This window comes from Saccopteryx bilineata, chromosome 8, assembly GCF_036850765.1.
Source record: "Saccopteryx bilineata isolate mSacBil1 chromosome 8, mSacBil1_pri_phased_curated, whole genome shotgun sequence".
Lineage (NCBI taxonomy): Eukaryota > Metazoa > Chordata > Mammalia > Chiroptera > Emballonuridae > Saccopteryx > Saccopteryx bilineata.
In genome coordinates, this window is record NC_089497.1 from 55,762,793 (window position 1) to 55,783,493 (window position 20,701).

Genomic DNA, 20,701 nt, shown 5'->3' on the forward strand with positions numbered 1-20,701 from the left:
ATTTATCTCATATCTGTTTGGTCTTAATTCTGTAATCTTTTAAAAATGATTTTTTAATGTTCTCTTGCCGTTTCCTTCCCTCAGCAATTTTTAAGTTAGTTTAGTTTTAGTTCTAATGATGGCCACCTTTTACCCCTAAATAGTATCCCTAAAACTGGGGTGACTGAAGCACTGTCTTTCTTCATGTGTCTTTGCCATTGAAATGGTAGTATGTGCCTCCTTACTTTTTTTGTAAAGCATTGCTACCCAGACAGCATAAGGTATGATTTGGCTTTCTTTTTTTTTTAAATATTTTATTTATTGATTTTTAGAGAGAGAGAGAGAAAGGGAGAGAAGGGGGAGGAGCAGGAAGCATCAACTCCCATATGTGCCTTGACCAGGCAAGCCCAGGGTTTCGAACCGGCGACCTCAGTGTTCCAGGTCGATGCTTTATCCACTGCGCCACCACAGGTCAGGCTGATTTGGCTTTCTTATGTGACTCATGAAATCAACCTCGTTGGGTTGCAGTAAAACTTATATGTTTCCATTCTATCAAGTAAGCAGATTTGAGTCTCTGTTATATATGAGGTACATCCAATACCGAGAAAGTCTTTCCCAGCTTTTCTTCTTCAGTGAGATCACAATGAACATAAACAGGACCTTGGAGTCTGTGCTTACTAAGAAGAAATTTGACCCCAGTTTAAATGCAGTTGAGATATTCTTTGTATGTGAGCACTGTGACCATTCTTAATTATGTTGCAGACTGTCCAATTCCAGATAGTTATTTTTTTTACTTGAGAGAGAAAGAGAGAGAGAGAGAGAGAGAGAGAGAAAGGGAGAGACATGAAAAACATCAACTCTTAGTTGTGTCACTTTAGTTGTTCATTGATTGCCTCTCATATGTGCCTTGATAGGGGTAGGAGGTGAAGAGGGCCTCAAGCTGAGCCAGTGACCCCTTGCTCAAGTCAGCTGCCTTGGGATCATGTTGATGATTCCACACTCAAGCCAGTGACTCTGCACTCAAGTTGGCAAGCTTGAACTTAAGCCGAATGAGCCCGCCCTCAAGCTGGTGACATCAGAGTTTTGAACCTGGGTCCTCAATGTCCCAGGTCGACACTATCTACTGCGCCACCACTGATCAGGCCCAGATAGTTTTTGTTAGAATTTTCTCTGAAGCAGAATGGGTAAGAACGCTTTGTGGTAGGTACCCCTTCTGATTTAGTTGGATTCATTAGATTTATGCAATGGAAGTTTAAAGGAAAAAGATAGAGAAAAAGGAAGGAATATTTCTATAGATTACTCTGAAGCAGTTGTTATCTTCATTTTACAAATGAAGTAACTGAAGCTTAAAGGATTTAAATGGCTTTCCCATGAATGCACAGCTAGTTTGTGGAGAGCTATGATTCAAATTTAGCTTGGCCTGTGAAGCTTGTTCTCTTTTCACTGAATGGCATTTTCTCTCTACTTATTAAAAATACAAACAAGTTAGAAAAGCCATGGCCCCTGTCCTTAAGGAAACAAACCACATGCTATTAAATAACTGTGTGTGTGTTTTTTAAAGGTTTACTAGGAGAAATGGTATATCGACAGCATACGTAATGGGGTTTCTTACGAAGGAGCTGTAGCAGGTCAGATTATTTAGAAAATTTTGGGAGAAGGTTGAATTAGAGTTGAGCCTGAATTCCTGAATGGGACACAAAGAGAAGCCTTCCAAGTGGAAAGGTCTGTATGAATACAGTCATGGTAGTAGGCGTGAGGTTGGCATGTTTGTAATAGAGTATATTGGAGAGAGAGACTGTACTCAACTTGAGAATACTGAGCAGGAAAGTTGATATTTAGATTGCGGGTACAGGATAGAGAATTTTGATCTCTATACTAAGGAGTTTGTACACCATCAGTGCTTAGGTTTCTAACATAAGGAATTTGACTTTCATTTGTAAATCTACTTGTTTTTGAAATTTAGTAGATTTGATGCCATTTAAATTTAGTGCAATTGATGAGGCATTTTTTTTTTTCTTTTTCTTTTTCATTTTTCTGAAGCTGGAAACAGGGAGAGACAGTCAGACAGACTCCCGCATGCGCCCGACCGGGATCCACCCGGCACGCCCACCAGGGGCGATGCTCTGCCCACCAGGGGGGCGATGCTCTGCCCATCCTGGGCGTCGCCATGTTGCGACCAGAGCCACTCTAGAGCCTGAGGCAGAGGCCACAGAGCCATGCCCAGCGCCCGGGCCTTCTTTTGCTCCAATGGAGCCTTGGCTGCGGGAGGGGACGAGAGAGACAGAGAGGAAAGCGCGGCGGAGGGGTGGAGAAGCAAATGGGCGCTTTTCCTGTGTGCCCTAGCCGGGAATCGAACCCGGGTCCTCCGCACGCTAGGCCGACGCTCTACCGCTGAGCCAACCGGCCAGGGCAATGAGGCATTTTTTGAATAGGTTTTGAAGTTACAAAGCGTGCCTATAAGTATTGTTTATTCTCTCCTAGACATTAAGATTCTGCTGTCAGCCTTTACAGGGATGGGACTGGCCAGTAGTTAGTTTCTCCAGGGTGCACCAGCGTGGAGAGACTGTATAATAGAGTCAAGTATATCTTTTTCTATAAGCATATTATTTATTTTAAAAGCATCATAACTATTTAACTACATATTCCACAAGTTAAATACTGTATAATTAAAAACAGAAAATATGAGGCAGATAAGAAGAAAATTGCTACCTCAGTGTTACCTAATTATGTTATTCTCTACTTTAAGAAGGAACCCACTACTTCTTTCCAGGAAGTGCCTTTGGCATTAAAAGTCCCAGGTGCTGCCTGACCAGGCGGTGGTGCAGTGGATAGAGTGTCGGACTGGGATGTGGAGGACCCAGGTTCGAGACCCCGAGGTGGCCAGCTTGAGCGCGGGCTCATCTGGTTTGAGCAAAGCTCACCAGCATGGACCCAAGGTTGCTGGGTTGAGCAAGGGGTTACTTGGTCTGCTGTAGCCCCATGGTCAAGGTACATACATATGAGAAAGCAATCAATGAACAACTAAGGTGTTGCAATGAAAAACTAATGATTGATACTTCTCATCTCTCTGTTCCTGTCTGTCTGTCTCTATCTATCCCTCTCTCTGACTCTCTTTCTGTCTCTGTAAAAAAAAAAAAAAAAAAAAAAAAGTCCCAGGTGCTTGCCTGACCACAATCCTTCAGCATAAGATGCCCTTGATACTTGAGTATTTAAAAGTTCACGGTACTTTCCAGCTTCTTGTTTACTAACTTTGTTCAGATTATTGATCTTTCATTAATTGATAGTCTCAAGGAAGGCCTAAACAACTCTTCTCTACAGTTCCCTCATATAACCAAAGTTAACCACTATTAACATATTATTTCTCAGTATTTTAATGTTAAGATCACAAATATAATTTTATATTATGCTTTCTATATTTTAACTTAGTAGCTTTAGAAACTTTTCCTAATTAAAAATTTTAATAGTTTCATGATATTCTATCATATGGATGCCACATATCTCTTGTGATTTGGCAAACTTAAGACTGTTATTTAGGAAAAAGTTTTTCTTGGATATCCTTGAGCTGCTTAAGCAATTCCTATTTCTCTCTTTCTTTCTCTTTCTTTTTTTAAAATTTATTTTTATTTATTTAAAATTTTTTATTTTTCTGAAGTTGGAAATGGGAGGCAGTCAGATAGACTCCCACATGTGCCCAACCGGGATCCACCCGGCATGCCCACCAGGGTGCGATGCTCTGCCCATCTGGGGCGTTGCTTTGTTGCAACCGGAGCCATTCTAGCGCCTGAGGTGGAGGCCATGGAGCCATCCTCAGCGCCCCGGACCAACTTTGTTCCAATGGAGCCTCGGCTGTGGGAGGGGAAGAGAGAGAGAGAGGAAGGAGAGGGGTAGGGGTGGAGAAGCAGATGGGCGCTTCTCCTGTGTGCCCTGGCTGGGAATCGAACCGGGGACTCCTGCACGCCAGGGCAACGCTCTACCACTGAGCTAACCGGCCAGGGCTTTCTCTTTCTTTTTAAGTGAGAGAGAGAGAGAGGCAGGGAGAGAGATGGGAAGCATCAACTCATAGTTGTGGCATCTTAGTTGTTCACTCATTGCTTTCTCATATGTGCCTTCACTAGGGGCTTCAGCCGAGCAGTGACCCCTTGCTCAAACCAGCGACCTTGGGCTCAAGCCAGCCAGCAACCCCTTGCTCAAGCTGGTGAGCCTGCACTCAAGCAGGATGAGTCCGCACTCAAGCTGTTGATCTCAGGGTTTCGAACCTGGGTCCTCAGCATTCCAGGATGATACTCTATCCACTGTGCCATTGCCTTGTCAAGCCATTCCTGTTCCTGGTTCCCTTTAAAAGAGGAATATAGTCAAAGTTCTCCTAAAAGAAACTAGGCACGATATTATTCTGAGATTGGCCTTACTGCTGATTGATGAAAATGATTCACATAGAGATGGATTGTGCTGGCTGGCCTTTGCAACTCAGTCCTGGTTCTTCCTTGGCACAGGGTGAGTGACTTATAAAGACTGCTTTTAATTTATGGTGATCAAAGGAGAATGCTCTATAGACTTGCAGAAGTGACTGCAACGGGGTGCTCTGAACCTAATACATTGCAAAGGCCTAGCCTGTGCCCAAATAAAGGTTACATTTGAATACAGGGTGATACCATCCAAGGAATTATTATTAAAGAGGTTTAACCTAGGAAAAACTAACCTTACTTCCTAAAATACGGTTAAAGAATGGGGTGGAGTATTTGATTTTTTGTAGTGATCTGTGTACTTGCATCTAAGATTCAGGAGTGAATGAATTAATCCAACCACTGTGTATGGGCTTCAACTGAATTTAGTATTTCAACTCTGAAAATGATAACCATATCATTAGGATAAAGGATCCTAAAAAAGGTAAAGACACTAAACAGACTAGGTATGTAAATCATTTATTTATTTATTTATTTATTTATTTATTTTACAGAGACAGAGAAAGAGTCAGAGAGAGGGATAGATAGGGACAGACAGACAGGAACGGAGAGAGATGAGAAGCATCAATCATTAGTTTTTTGTTATGACACCTTCGTTGTTCATTGATTGCTTTCTCATATGTCCAACCAGAAGAGCCCGCGCTCAAGCTGGCGACCTCGGGGTCTCGAACCTGGGTCCTCCACATACCAGTCCGACACTCTATCCACTGTGCCACCGCCTGGTCAGGCTAAATTATTTATTTTTAAAGTTTACTTTTCTTCTACATGAGCATGTACCAAATGTAGATGGTTTGGTTAGTGTAAGAGCCACATTTTTTTGTAGCTTTAGTATCTCAGGAACACTTTATTGTAGGCAAGGAAAATTCTTTAATGTTGTCCAGAGGAGTTTTTGGTAGATTTGAATGCTAAGGTTTCTAGGATTTCAGTGCTTTTTGTATAATTTTAGAATCAAAGCCATAGGATGATAGGGTACTAGGTGTCTGCTTTCCAGGTTTATCATGATGTACTTTGACAGTTAGGCTTGTTAGATCAATATAGAAAGAATAAAAACACAGATATGCATAGTAACTTGAGGCACCAGACTGGCTCGTAGGCCTGCAAGACTTGATTGTAATTTGTTGGAATGTAAAAGTTGTATCAGTCAAAATAGGCCAGGTTAGCTCTGAGGAAGCATAGGAGATGGAGAGTCACTTAAGCAAAAGTTGGCAGTCAGATGGCCTTTGTAATGGCAGTTTCTCATAGTACAATGATAAATAATCATTTTAATGACCACCTCAGCCCTGTGTACATCTTAGTTATCTTGAGATATCTCTCAGGTACAGTGTAGAAATAGAACCAGGGGAATGGCCAACAGGTACATGAAAAGGTGTTCCACATCACTGATTGTCAGGGAAATGCAAATCAAAACCACAATAAGATGTCACCTCACACATGTTAGAAGGGTTAGCATCCAAAAGATAAGAGATAGCCCTGGATGGATGGCTCTGTTGGTTGGAGCATCAGTCCTATATGTAAACGTTACCACTTCGATCCCTGGTCAGGGCACATACAGAAACAGATCTATGTTTCTGTCTCTTTCCCTTCCTCTCCCTCTGAAATCTGTATGTAACTAAAACATTTTTTTAAAAAAAGGACAAGCAGTAACAATTGTTGGTGAGGATCGATTGTTGATGAGGACGTGGAGAAAAAGGAACCCCTGCACACCATCGATGGGATTATTGATGGGATTATAATTGGTGCAGCCACAATGGAAAACAGTACAGAGATTCCTCAAAATATTTAAAATAGAACTACTATATAATCCAGCAATTCTCCCTCTGGGTATATGTCCAAAGGTAACAAAATCATTATCTCAGAAAGATATCTGCACTAATTAAAAAAGATACCTGCGCCTGACCTGTGGTGGCACAGTGGGATAAAGCGTCGACCTGGAACACTGAGGTTGCCGGTTTGAAACCCTGGGCTTGCCTGGTCAAGGCACATATGGGAGTTGATGCTTCCTGCTCCTCCCCCTTCTCTCTCTCTCTCTCTCTCTCTCTCTCTCTCTCCCCCCCTCTCTAAAAATCAATAAATAAAAAATAAAAGAAATTAAAAAAAAAAAAAAAAGATACCTGCACTCTCGTGTTTATCGAAGCATTATTTACAATAGCCAAAACGTGAAGACAACCTTTGTGCCCACTGACAGACTAATGAATAAAGTAAATGTGATATTGATATATGCACACACACCTGAAATATTATTCAGCCAGGTAGAAGAGAAAATTTTGCCACTTGAAACAACATAGATAGACCTTGAGTGTATCATGCTAACTGAATTAAGTCAGAGAAAGACAAATTCTGTATGGTTTCACTTATATATGAATCTGAAAAGCCCAAAGTCATAGCAACAGAGAACAGATTGTTGTTTACCAGAGGCAGGGGTGGTGAGTGGTTGAAATTGGTGAGGGTGGTCCAGAGGCACAAACTTTCAGTCATAAGGTAAATAAGTTGAGGTTGTAATATATAGCATGTTAACAATACTGTATCGTTTATTTGAAAGTTGCTAAAAGACTAATCTTAAAAAATCTCATCATAAGGAAGAAATCATGCCTGACCAGGCGGTGGCGCAGTTGATAGAGTGTCGGACTGGGATGCGGAAGGACCCAGGTTCAATACCCCGAGGTCGCCAGCTTGGGCGCGGGCTCATCTGGCTTGAGCAAAAAGCTCACCAGCTTGGACCCAAGGTCGCTGGCTCCAGCAAGGGGTTACTCGGTCTGCTGAGGCCCCCGGTCAAGGCACATATGAGAAAGCAATCAATGAACAACTAAGGTGTCGCAACGAAAAACTGATAATTGATGCTTCTCATCTCTCTCCATTCCTGTCTGTCTATCCCTATCTATCCCTCTCTCTGACTCTCTCTCTGTCCCTGTAAAAAAAAACAAAAAAAAAACAAAGAAAGAAATCATAACTATGTGAGGCTACATGTTTACTAAATTTACTGTAGTAATCAGTTTGTGTATATACACATATCAAATCATTATGTTATGCAGCTGAAATTAATATGTTATATGTCAATTACATCTCAATAAAAATGGGGCGGGGGTTGGACAGAACAGTGGGATTCTTTAGAAGCAAATGTTTAATGAGCCCTGGCTGGATAGCTTGGTTGGTTAGAGCGTTGTCCCGAAGTGCAGAGGTTGCTGGTTTGATCCCCGGTCAGGGAATCTCTATCTATCTCTATCTCCTTTCCTTTCTCTCTTAAAAAAAAAATTCTCACTACTTTTTAAAAATGGCTCAGAAAATATGCAAAAATGTGTAAGAGAGGTTAATTTTGAGTGTGAGAGAGAGAGGGACAGACAGGAAGGGAGAGAGATGAGAAGCATCAGTTCTTCATTGCGGCACCTTAGTTGTTCATTGATTGCCTTGACGGGGGAGAGGGGGCTACAGCAGAGTGAGTGACCCCTTGCTCAAGTCAGCAACCTTGGAGTCATGTCTATGAACCCATGCTCAAGCTGGTGGGCCCATGCTCAAGCCAGATGAACCCACACTCAAGCCGGCAACCTTGGGGTTTTGAACCTGGGTCCTCTGCATCCTAGTTTGATGCTCTATCCGCTGCGCCACCACCTAGTCAGGCTCCCTGTGGATATTCATTTATTTATTATAGGTGAGAGGAGGGGAAATAGTAAGGCAGACTTCCACAGGCGTGCAACCAGTATCTACCTGGCAACCCCATCTGGGGCTGATGCTTGAGTACCGAGCTGTTTTTAGCACCTGAGGCTGATGAGCTCCAGTAGAGCTATCTTCAGCACCCAGGGCCACGCTCAAACCTATTGAACCACTTGCTGTGGGAGGGGAAGAGGAAGAAAAGGGGGAGCAGAAGTGGGGAAGAAGCAGATGGTCACTTCTCCTGTGTGCCCTGACTGGGATTTGAACCAGACGTTTTTACGCTGGGCCGATGCTCTATCCACTGAGCCACCAAACCCGGCCCCTGTAGGTATTTAAATAATGTAAAATAGTTATGGTGAAAGTTCCTTGATGAAATTATTGCTGTTTTTATTACTGTTCTTGAAAAGAAGAAAGAGTGTTATTCTAAAGAGAAATTAAGGGGTAAGGTAAAGTGTCCAGTTTAACAGTTGGGGGCCCAAAAGGAAGAGTTTGACACCTCATCTCTTCATGTTTTCCTTTTTCAGTTTGATTCAGTGCATCCAACTATTTTCATATGATTGCAATTTGTTTTGATTTTTTAATTGTGTTGTAAACTGTTTGGAGAAAATGCTGGGGATTTAAGAGAAACCTTGAAGATCATCTAGGAAGCAGTTTTCTTTCCTTTTCTTTTCTTTTTTTTTTTTTTTTTTTGCATTTTTCTGAAGCTGGAAACAGGGAGAGACAGTCAGACAGACTCCCGCATGCGCCCGACCGGAATCCACCCGGCACGCCCACCATGGGGCGATGCTCTGCCCACCAGGGGGCGATGCTCTGCCCATCCTGGGCGTCGCCATGTTGCGACCAGAGCCACTCCAGCGCTTGGGGCAGAGGCCAAGGAGCCATCCCCTGCGCCCGGGCCATCTTTGCTCCAATGGAGCCTTGGCTGCAGGAGGGGAGGAGAGAGACAGAGAGGAAGGTGCGGCGGAGGGGTGGAGAAGCAAATGGGCGCTTCTCCTGTGTGCCCTGGCCGGGAATCGAACCCGGGTCCTCCGCACGCTAGGCCGACGCTCTACCGCTGAGCCAACCGGCCAGGGCTGCAGTTTTCATTTTTTATTTTATTTTATTTTATTTTATTTTATTTTATTTTATTTTATTGATGATAAAGAGAGGGAGAGACAGGAAGGAGGAGAGAGATGAGAAGCATCAACTTGTAGTTGCATCAGTCTAGTTGTTCATTAATTGCTTCTCATATGTGCTTTGATGGGGGTCAGGGGTATTCAAGCTGAGCTGTTGACCCCTTGCTTAAGCCAGCAACTTTGGGCTTCAAGCCAGCAACCTTTGAGCTCAAGCCAGTGACCCCGTGCTCAAGCTGGCAAGCCCACACTCAAATCTATGAGCCTGCACTCAAGCTGGCGACCTCGGGTTTCTAACCAGGGACCTCAGTTTCCCAGATTGATGCTCTTTCCACTCTGCCACCACCAGTTAGGTAAGGGCAGCAATTTTAAAACTTTTCCACTAAAGTGCTTTAGATGGTCCAAGAGAATAAGTGAATAGTTGACTGATTTGGGGACATGTCTCAAAATGGCTCAGAAGCAAACTTCAAATATTTTGTCTCAATTATAACTTAAAAAATCACGGGAAAAATCATGGGCAATTTATATTCTTATTCATAATATTTGTGTATAGGTATATGTACTTAGTGCTATAAATATAGTGAATAAAAAGTTGTTTTTTGATTTGTTTGTTTAGCAAAAGAATTCTGGTTTTGAACAAATGTCCTCATCTCTTTATATGTTACCCATGTAATTTCATTGTCCACAAAAAGATCTTGATGGGTTATACTACTAAAAACACAGGGTTATTGGCTACTTAATGAGGATCAAATGACAGTAGACAAAGATCATCTTGCAAAGCTAAAATCGTTTTTTTAGTGAGAGAGAAAGAGAGAGACAGGCAGGAAGGGAGAGAGATGAGAAGCATCAACTCGTAGTTTCGTCACTTTGGTTGTTCACTGATTGCTTTTCATATGTGCTTGATTGGGGGGCTTCAGCTGTGCCAGTGTCCTTGGGCTCAAGCCAGCAACCTTTAGGCTCAAGCCAGTGACCATGGGATAATGTTGATGATCCCATACTCAAACTGGCGACCCCACACTCAATCTGGTGAGCCTGTGCTCAAACCCGATGAGTCAAGCTGGCAACCTCAGGGCTTCAAACCTGGGTCCTCAACATTCCAGGTCAATGCTCTATCTACTGTGTCAGGCTTGCCTTTTTTTTTTTTTTTTTTAGTGTTTTTTAAAACTTCAAGCCTCTTTTTTTTTTTTTTTTCCCCGAAGCTGGAAATGGGGAGGCAGTCAGACAGATTCCCGCATGCGCAAGCCTCTCAGAATTGAGTCTGATGACCAAGTAAAAAAATGAATAGGGGAAAGAATGTTAGGATGTAAGGCAGAAGATTTCTTGCCATAGACTTTCTTTGACATGACAGGATTAGTACAACAAATTAACTAACCATTGGTATAATTGATGCTCTTGCAGGAGGGAGCACTGGCAGCTGCTGGGTAATTTGAAGACTACTGTGGAGGGTTTGGTGTCAGCAAACAGCCCCAACGTCTGGTCCAAGTATGGTGGCCTAGAACGGCTTTGCAGGGACATGCGGAGCATCCTCTATCATGGGCTTATCCATGACCAGGTATGTAGACCTTTTATGCCAGATTGGATGAATAGTTGTCGGAAAGAAAGAGTTGCATTAAGTTGTTGGCAGGTAAAAGATAATAGCCACTTGAAGTCTGTGAGCCTTTGAAGGAAGGACTGTATAATATGATGATGACAAGGAAGAGGATAAGGACAATGATGATAAATCATTGCGATTTTCCTTTTAAGGTCATCCTAGGACACATCTGAGAAATATTTAGAGAATATTGTCTTTTTTTATTTTCTGAAGTGGGAAGTGGGGAGACAAAGAGATAGACTTCCACATGTGCCCAACTGGGTTCCACCCGGCATGCCCAATAGGGGGCTATGCACTGCCCATCTGGGATAGCTCTGTTGCAACTGGAGCCATTCTAGCACCTGAGGTGGAGGCCACAGAGCCATCCTCAGCATCCGGGCCAACTTTGCTCCAATGGAGCCTTGGCTGCAGGAGGGGAAGAGAGAGACAGAGAGGAAGGAGAGGGGGAGGGGTGGAGAAGCAGACGGGCGCCTCTCCTGTGTGCCCTGGCCAGGAATCGCACCCAGGACTCCTGCACTCTACCACTGAGCAAACCAGCCAGGGCAATATTCCTTTAGTTTTTAAGTTTCAAGGTACATGTAGTCCTGTGAAAAAAATAATTATGAACGTTGGAATTTACAAAATAAGTTATTTACAAAATAAATTAACCCACTGCAGTCTGGTTTCTTCTCTTACCACTGATGATCTTGGTACTAAAGTTTAAGTAAAAATGACATCCGTGCCATGTTACCAAATCCAATGAACATTTCTCTTTTGAATACTGTCTTATATTCTTCACTACTGACCATCATCAGACCTTGACTTTAAAAAAAAAAATATGTATTGATTTTAGATAGAGGAGGTAGAGAGAAAGGGCAGGGAAGGAGTTAGAATTTGCTTCTCGCATCCGTCCTGATCAAGCAAGCCAGGGTCCCCAAACTAGCAACGTCAGCATTCCTGGTCAACGCTCCATCCAGTGTGTCACCATGGGTTAGGCCAGACCTTGACTTTTATGGCATTACTATTTTATCATGTTGTAGACACCTCTCTTCTCTGTGACCACTCCTTCTTAGTTTCTTTCCCTGAAATCTTTTCCGCTTAGATTTTAGTGTTTAATGGGGTTTTGTCCTATTTCCTTATCTCTTCTTTCTTTGTACATTTTCCTGAAACAGTCTTATCCATTTACATTGTTTTAATTTTCATCAATACACTAATAACCCCAGGTTCGGACATCTCTGCTGAACTCCAGATCCACAAGACTGGTTGTCTGCCATACATTATCTGGCTCTCTGTCCTACAGATCATGCACAACATGACCCCAAACAAACTTAGTTTCTCTAATGAGATTCCCCTTCCTCCTGATACTTTTAATATTAATTTGTGGCATTGCCAGCTACTCAATATTCCAAGTTAGATTTTGGGAATTATGCCAACATGTTTTACAAAAACTCAATACAATTTTCCCAGACTGATGACCAAAATAGCGACCAGATTAGTGGCCCTGCATTCTAGTGGTTAAAATACCTGTGTCTTGATAGCAAAAGAGTTCTGTAACTAATTTGACAGTGTCATCTAGAGTAATCTCTTATGCATACTACAAGACAGTTTTACATCTGTGTCAGAAAGAGAAAATGTGTCATGATGAAATGGTAAAGTTCACGAAATTCTCAAATGGAAGATGGTTGGGAAATACAAAATAATTTTAACATATCTGGTTATAGATGTTTGTGAAGGCATGTTTGTTATCACAATGAAATATATTAAATTATGTGACCACTGCAAAATAGCAGTTATGTTAATAGTGAAAACAGCAAACCAGGCAAATGTGTTATACACAGAAATACACACACACACAAACACAAATATGTACTTAGCAACTACAGTGGAAAGAATAAAAGAGAGAAGATTCATATTAATTTCACCACTGCTCTGTTCTGCCTTGTAAAGATCTAAAAATTGAAGTCTGTGTCAAGGACTTGTTTTTCCCTTTCATTTCCTCCCTAAAGATTAAGGCTTTCAGAGGCCTGGCTGCTGCGTCATCAAGAAGCTATTCTGGGTGTTGTGCCCTTGGAGAGGGGGAAGGGGTACAATGGTTCACGCAGGTCATTTCATCTCTGCTTTCATAAGGATGTGTTATAGAATGTGTATAATATATATTTTTTTAAATTAGGGCCTCAGGAAAGCTATAACATCATGACCATATTCTTAGAGGGATCTCATTTTCCTTGACAGCCTGTTTCTGTGCTATCTTTTAGTCCTTCCATAGCAATAACAATTGCTCTTTAATATTTTGGTAGATTTTTCTTTTTTTTTTCTGTGCTTTTTAAAATATTGAGATTGTACTGTATATATTACTTTATAACTTGCTTTAAAATATTTAATTTTTACATAGACAATACATTTATATGGTTAAAAAAACAAAAAGTGTGAAGTTATATTCAATGAATTGTTTTGTTTTCTTCTGATCCCATGGTAACTACTGTTTACCAGTTTCCTTCCAGAAAATTATTGTGCTTATAAAAGCAAATATGAATAATTTTCTTTGCTACACCTCCTGCTTTATCACACAAATAAAAAAACGCCATACTCACTATTCTGCACTTTGCTTTTTTCACTTAATATATCTTATTCATTTAAAATCATTACCTAAGGAGCTTCATTCTTTTTTACAGCAGTCATTTTGTAATGTTCCATTCTATGTATAGATCATATTCATTTAACCAGTCTCCTGGTAGTGGCATTTAGATTGATTTTTGTCATTTGCTGTTATAATGCTACAGTGAATAACCTCTTATGTAGGTCACTTTGCCCTTTGCTATATTCCTAGAAGTAGAATTCTTAGCTAAAAGATGTGTGCTTTTTCTTCTTTCTTTCTCTTTTTTTGCCACCTAGTTGAAAATTTTAATTTTGCTAATGTACAAATAGAATATGACAGTCTACTTTCTATGGTTTCTAAGCAATTTACTGATGATTTACATAAGATGCTGTTGTCCTTCAGAGTTCAGGTGCCTGATTTGTGAAAGCTCAACTTGCCTTCCTTTCTACCCACTGAATTAAGTTGTCTTTTCAGAAGTCTTGTAGGATATTTTCTTCATTGGCCTCTCCATGCTGCTGCTTAATTTGAAAGACTTCATTTTCTAATTGTACAGTAGTCCTTTCAATCTCATGATTCTCACTGACCAGGGATACCCAGTTAAACTCTATTTCTCTTAACATAGATCCAGCTATGAGTTGCATGTTCTTTTGCTGCCAATTAAAATCTTGACTATGTTTCCTTAATTTCTGGAGCTTTTCTTGTGCATGTTCAATCGTGTGAACTAGATTTCATTATGTACTTTACAGGCATTGCATCCATGCTGTGACATTAGTTCCAGATTCTTACTTTGAACCGCTTGATACTCTAACTGGACCATAGAATTGTTTGCATATTCTTGCCACACAGTAATGTCATTTTTTCTGACCCAAGGAAGGGTCTGGCAGTTCATATCATTTTATACTGAGCAATATAATTGGTTGTCAAGCAACCAGCCTTTCAGATTCATTTCTCACTATGTCAGGTTCAAAGGCAGAATAATAGGGGCTGTCAGGTAGCTCAGGTAGCTCTTAGTAGGTCAGTGTCTGTGAGTTCCTTCTCCATCAGTGCCATAACGTCTTCCTGCACACCAGGTGCTTAATAACCTTGGTCGAAATACAGCAGTGCATCCAGCCACTAGATCTGTGCCCGCCGTTCTTAGGTTCACCTGAGTTTTCTCAAAGGTTTGTGCTTTTCAGTTTTGAAAGCTGTTGCTAAATTGCCCTCTAGAAAATGTCTGCTTACACCCTCACCGGTGTGTAAGAGGATCCAGTTCTTTATACCATTGCCAATATAAGGTGTCACTAAACTTTATCACCAAAATAATAGGAGAAAAGTTATATTTCTCTTACTATGAAAGATGTTTATAAGAGCCATTAAATTATTTTTCTGTGAACTTTTCCTATTTTTCCCCCATTTTCCTTTGATCTTTAATGTTATCCTTTGGATTTGTAGGAGCTCTATATTTATTGAGAAAATTAGTAGTGAGTATACAGAACAATATACAAATGATGTATGATAATAGAATTATACACTTGAAACTTCTGTGTTAACCAATGTCACCCCAATAATTTAATTTGATAAAAAAGAAAACTAGTCCTTTGTCTGTAATGTGAGTTGTAAATTTAGTTTTCCTAGTTTGTCTTTTGACATTTACTATGGTGACTTTTACTATGCAGAAATATCTGACTTTTTGTAAGTCAAATTATTTCACTTAGGGCTTCAGGGCTCTGTATTATGCTGAGAAAGGACTGCCCCACTCTAGAATGAATAAAATGTTTCTCTCTGGTTTCTATATTATTTTTATGGCTTAATTTTTGCATTTAAACCACTCCATATGGCCTGACCTGTGGTGGCACAGTGGATAAAGCGTTGACCTGGAAATGCTGAGGTCGCCGGTTCAAAACCCTGGGCTTGCCTGGTCAAGGCACATATGGGAGTTGATGCTTCCAGCTCCTCCCCCCTTCTCTCTCTCTGTCTCTCTCTCTTCTCTCTAAAAATGAATAAATTAAAATAAATAAATAAAAAATTAAAAAAATAATAAATAAACCACTCCATATGTAATTGATTTTGTCACATTTCAATGTCTTCCCCCCCCTTCCCTTTGGTAAATGGGTCTATTTCTGGATTTCAAGTATAAAGTCTGTTTTCTACTTGAGTGCCATCCCCACTCTATTTTAATTATTGTAGCTTTTACTGTATTTCCCTATATATAAGATGCACCTTAATTTTGGGCCCAAAATTTGAAAAAAAATAAGTATTACATAATATTATTGAACTCAAGTTTTATTCATCAGAAAATAAATCCATACAACTCCTCATCACTGTCAAAACTGCCATCCATTAGCTTGTCTTCAGCTGTGTGTGATGACAAATCACTGTCTTCAACAATGAGCTCAAAAACAAGTGTGAAAAAGCATGAAATGCAAGTTGAAAAATCTACAACCACTGTATAAGATGCACCCAGTTTTTAGACCCCAAATTTTTTGGAAAAAGGTGCTTCTTATACATGGGGAAATACGGTAATTATGGTAGGCGTAATCTCTAATTCATACAGCATCTTTAGTTTTTGGTTTCCCCCCAACATTTGGCATTTTATTTACCTGTTAACTTCCACATCATTTTTGATAACGATAGGAAAAGCCTTCTTATACATCAAGATCTGGATCATTAGTTGATTAAGTGAAGGGAATTAAACAGTGGTAAGATATGTCATTCAAACATTTTATTCTAATTTAAAACACCTAAATTTACATTTATTCAACAGTCTTTGGGTATAGGGCCAAAACCTTTTTTGTGAGTATGGGTACACTGATTGAGTTTCATAGATGATATAAATTTCTTGTATAAATTGCCTCATAATACATCATGTAGAACTTTCAGTTTCATGTTCTTTATACTGGATTAGCAATTTAAAGATCCTATAAAATGAATATAAAACAGTCGACATTTTTTTTTCTTTCTAACTTTGCAAGTTGTCTTGCACTTACTTATTTTGACATCAAGTTTTTATTGAAGCTTTTCAGAGCACATTACTTTATGTTCATGAAAACATAATCATTTTATCAATATGCATAATCATCATTTTCAGTGTGAAACTACAAATACAACTGACAGAAATAGGGCTGTGACTATGAATAACTGCTTCTTGGTAAGCCATAATTCAACTCTGGGAGTAAAAGTGTATTGGTTATCCTACAGAATTGACTGCTACATAGTCTAAGTATGTTTTCCCTGGGATCTGGGGACTTGGGAAGCTGTCCACTCTTTCAGCAAATATACAGCATAATTTTTAATGTATATATAATATTACATGCATGAATGTACCCTAACTTATTTAATCAGTACCCTACTGATAAATATTCAAGTTGTTTACATTTTTTGTATATTTTGCTATTATAAAAATACTGAGCATTCATATTCATGTCTTTTAAATTTTATATACAGAAATTTAAAATGTGTGCCTCTGTCTGTTCCTTTTTGATATACATATATGCTTGTGCTTTTATACATTGAAAAAAAATTTAATTATAAAATCCAATATTCTTACTTTTTTTTTCCCTTACAGAATTTAGAAGGTTTTTTCTTTTTTCTCCTTCTCCTCCTCCCCCATTTCCTTTCTCTTCCTCCTCCCCCTCCCCTTTTACCCCTTCTCTGTCCCTCCTCCCCACTCCTCCCTCTTTCCCCTTCCTCTCTTCTCCCCCCTTCTCCCCCTCCTTCCCTCCCTCCCCCTTCTCTCCCTCCTCCCCCTTCTCCTTCTCCACCTTTCCAGCTGGAATTTATTTTGATATATAGTTTGTGGAGAATGCCTAAATTTATCTACTTCTTTTATCTCTTTTTCTTTTTTTTGTGACAGAGAAAGAGACAGAGAGAGAAACAGATAGGTACAGACAGACAGGAAAGGAGAGAGATGAGAAACATCAATTCTTTGTTGTGGCACCTTAGTTGTTCATTGATTGCTTTCTCATATGTGCCTTGACTGGGGGGCTCCAGCAGAGCGGGTGACCCCTTGCTCAAGCCAACGACCTTGGGCTCAAGCCAACGACCTTGGGCTCAAGCCAGCGACCATGGGATCATGTCTATGATCCCATCCTCAAGCCAGCTACCCTGCACTCAAGCTGGTGAGCTAGTGCTCAAGCTAGCAACCTTGGGGTTTCAAACCTGGGTCCTCTGCATCCCAGTTTGATGCTCTATCCACTGTGCCACTGCCTTGTCAAGTTCTTTTTTTCTTCCTTCCTTCCTTCCTTCCTTCCTTCCTTCCTTCCTTCCTTCCTTCCTTCCTTCCTTCCTTCCTTCCTTCTTTCCTTCCTTCCTTTCTTTTTCTCTTTCTTTCTTTCTTTTTTTAATCAAGTGAGATACAGGGAGGTAGAGAGACAGACTCCCCCAAGTGCCAGACTGGGATCCACCCAGCAACCCCCTTCTAGGGTGCTGTTCTGCCCATCTGGGGCCACTGCTCAGCAACTGAGCCATTTTAGCACCTAAGGTGATACCATGTAGCCATCCTTAACGCCTGGGACCAACTTGCTCATTCAAGCCTTGGCTGCAGAAGGGGAAGAGGTAGGGAAGGGGTTGAGAAGCAGATGGGCACCTCTCCTGTGTGTCCTGACCGGGAATCAAACCCGGGACTTCCACATGCCGACGCTCTACCCCTGAGCCAACTGGCCAGGGCCAAACATATCTACTCTAACTAGCCAATTTTCCCAACATTGTTGAATAATCTTTTTCTTTTCTATTGATATTTTTTCCAAAAGTGTTTCATTAAGTGAGTATAAAACTTTTTAAAATAGACTTTACTTTTTAGAGCAGTTTTCGATTCTCAGCCAAATTGAACAGAAGATACAAAGATTTTTTCATAAACCTCTTCCCTTGGCTCTCCTGTTATCAGCATTCCCCACCAGAGTGGCACATTTGTTATAACTGATGAACCTGCAGTGACACATCATTATCACCCCAAGTCTACAGTTTACGTTAGGGTTCACTCTTGGTCTTACAGTCTATGGTTTGAACAAATTTTTAATGACATATAACTACTATTATAGTAGCATACAGAGAAGTTTTACTGCCCTAAAAATCCTCTGTGTTTCACCTATTCATTCTCTCCATCCTACCCCCACCCCAAACCCTGGTAGCCACTGTCTTTTTACCGTCTCTCTAGTTTTGCCTTTTCCATAGTGTCATATAGTTGGACTCATAAGGTATGTAACCTTTTCAGATTGAAGCCTTTCATTGAGGAATATGCCTTTAAATTTCTTCCATGTCTTTGGTATGATAGCTCATTTCTTTTTAGTGATGAATAATATTCCATTGTCTGGATGTACCACAATTTATTTTATCTATTTACCTATTGAGGGACATCTTTATTGCTTCCAGATTTTGGTAATTATGAATAAATCTGCTATAAACATCTGTGTAGGTTTTCATGTGGACATAAATCTTCAGCTCCTTTTTGGGTAAATAATAAGGAGTATGATCACTGGTAAGAGTATGTTTAGTTTTGCAAGAAACTGCCACACTGTCTTCTGGAGTGGCTATAAGATTTTGCATTATTATGGGCATTGAATAAGAGTTCCTTTTGTTTCAAATTCTTTCCAGCCTTTGATGTTGGCATTGTTCTGGAATTCAGCCATTCTAATATGTATATAGTGGTATTATGTTATTTTAGTTTGTATTTCCCTGTTAACATATGATGTGGTATATCTTTTCATGTGTTTATTTGCCACATGTATATCTTCTTTGGTGAGGTGTCTGTTAAGGTCTTTGGCCATTTTTGTGTGTGTGAGAGAGAGAGACAGACAGGAAGGGAGAGAGATGAGAAGCATCAACTCATAGTTGCATCACTCTACTTGTTCATTGATTGCTTCTCATACGTGCCTTTACTGGGGGGCTCTAGCTGAACCAGTGACCATAGGATCATGTTGATGATCCCATGCTCAAGCTGGTGACCTTGGGATTTCGAGCCTGGGACCTCAGTGTCCCAGGTCAATGCTCTGTCCACTGTGCCACCACTGGTCAGGCTGTCCCATTTTAAAAATCAGGTTATTTGTTTTCTTATTGTTGAATGGTGGAGAGATAGAGAGATTATTTTAAGTGTTTAACCTATCATATGCATGAGTTACTTGTTCAAAAGAACAATTAAAATAATTTAATAATTTTAAACCATTTCCCTTTAAAATGTTTAACTTGTATATGTATTTCTTCAATTGCTGCTGAGAGTTTTTGTTGAGGCAAAGGAAGGTTATGCTTTTTTGTTCTCTCTTTCTTTGAATGTCAACTCTAGAACTAGATTTGGTCCAAAAGGGTAGTGATTTGTTTACCATGTGTGTTCCCCAGCAGGTGTGTTGCCGTCCCACTGATTACTGGCAATTTGTGAAAGACATCCGCTGGCTTAGTCCCCACTCAGCCCTTCATGTGGAGAAGGTAAGAACTGAAGGCAACTGCAAGGCTTTGTTGTTTGTTCTGTTTGAAGAATCTGCTAGGAAAGAAGGATGGTGTGTGTCAAGTTTCTTATTAACTGAGAGGAGGAAATGATCCCTGTAGGACTGATTTGGAGGAAAGGATTATTTGCTTTAGAATAAACCCATTGATCTAGGCCACTTTCTTTCCTCTGGGGAAGGAGTGAAAAAGTTTTATTGTTTTCAAAGGATCTGCATAAATGAGACCAAAGTGAAGCTTTTCAAAATCCAGGACATATAGCAAGTGGTTCCCTGACATGGTTGGGAGAAGAGGGACTGAAATGCTAATAACTATTTAAGAAGAAGAGGATGTACCAATTAGAAATGTGAGGTTTCTGGAGGCAAGTGTCAAATGGAGCCAAACATGGTGCTTGTAGTTTTAGCTGCCATCATAGCCTTCTACTGTTCTGTCCTCTCAGCTCATCATACTAGCCCTGATTTCTAGTTAGGGAAACTGAGCTTCAGGAAGTTAGGTGACTTGGCCAGAATTACACAGCTAGTTTGAGGTCAATCATTGCCAAACTTTATGTATCTATTTATTTAATTCTTTATTATAGAAAAATTTTAATATATACATAGTTAAAGAGAATAGTGTAATGAACTCCAAAATATCCATCATCCATCTTCAATACTTACTGATTCATGGCCAGTCTTATTTCATGTGTTACCCCCTCCTCTACTGTCAGATTTATTGCTGAGATGATCTTGGGGAAAAGTAATTTGTTTTTAAATGGTCAAGGGAACCTAATAACAAGGTGTCACACTGTTCTTTTGTGTGGAGAAACCAGAGTTCAGTGATTTTATGTTGATTTTTTTATCCTCATTTTATTTTTCCCACCGAACCCCCTTCTAATTTCCTTTTATAAAATAATATTGCTGTAGTCATGTACTGTTAGAAGCTGCTTGAAATT

At 40.3% G+C, this 20,701-nt stretch overlaps 1 protein-coding gene and 1 pseudogene across 8 annotated transcripts in view; one reads left to right on the top strand and one right to left on the bottom strand.

Annotated features, from left to right (window-relative positions):
- RUBCN (rubicon autophagy regulator) overlaps window positions 1-20,701 on the top strand; it is a 63,815-nt gene that overhangs the window by 9,401 nt on the left and 33,713 nt on the right. For 4 of the 8 annotated variants that reach the window (XM_066240671.1, XM_066240674.1, XM_066240673.1 and 1 more), the window contains exons 2-3: window positions 10,595-10,748; window positions 19,669-19,755. In XM_066240671.1, coding sequence (XP_066096768.1) covers window positions 10,595-10,748; window positions 19,669-19,755 — 241 coding nt within the window. The remainder of the gene's footprint in view (window positions 1-10,594; window positions 10,749-19,668; window positions 19,756-20,701) is intronic. The other 4 variants (XM_066240672.1, XM_066240675.1, XM_066240676.1 and 1 more) reach the window with 1 other exon arrangement.
- On the bottom strand, window positions 13,833-16,009 carry LOC136312170 (pre-mRNA-splicing factor SPF27 pseudogene; annotated as a pseudogene).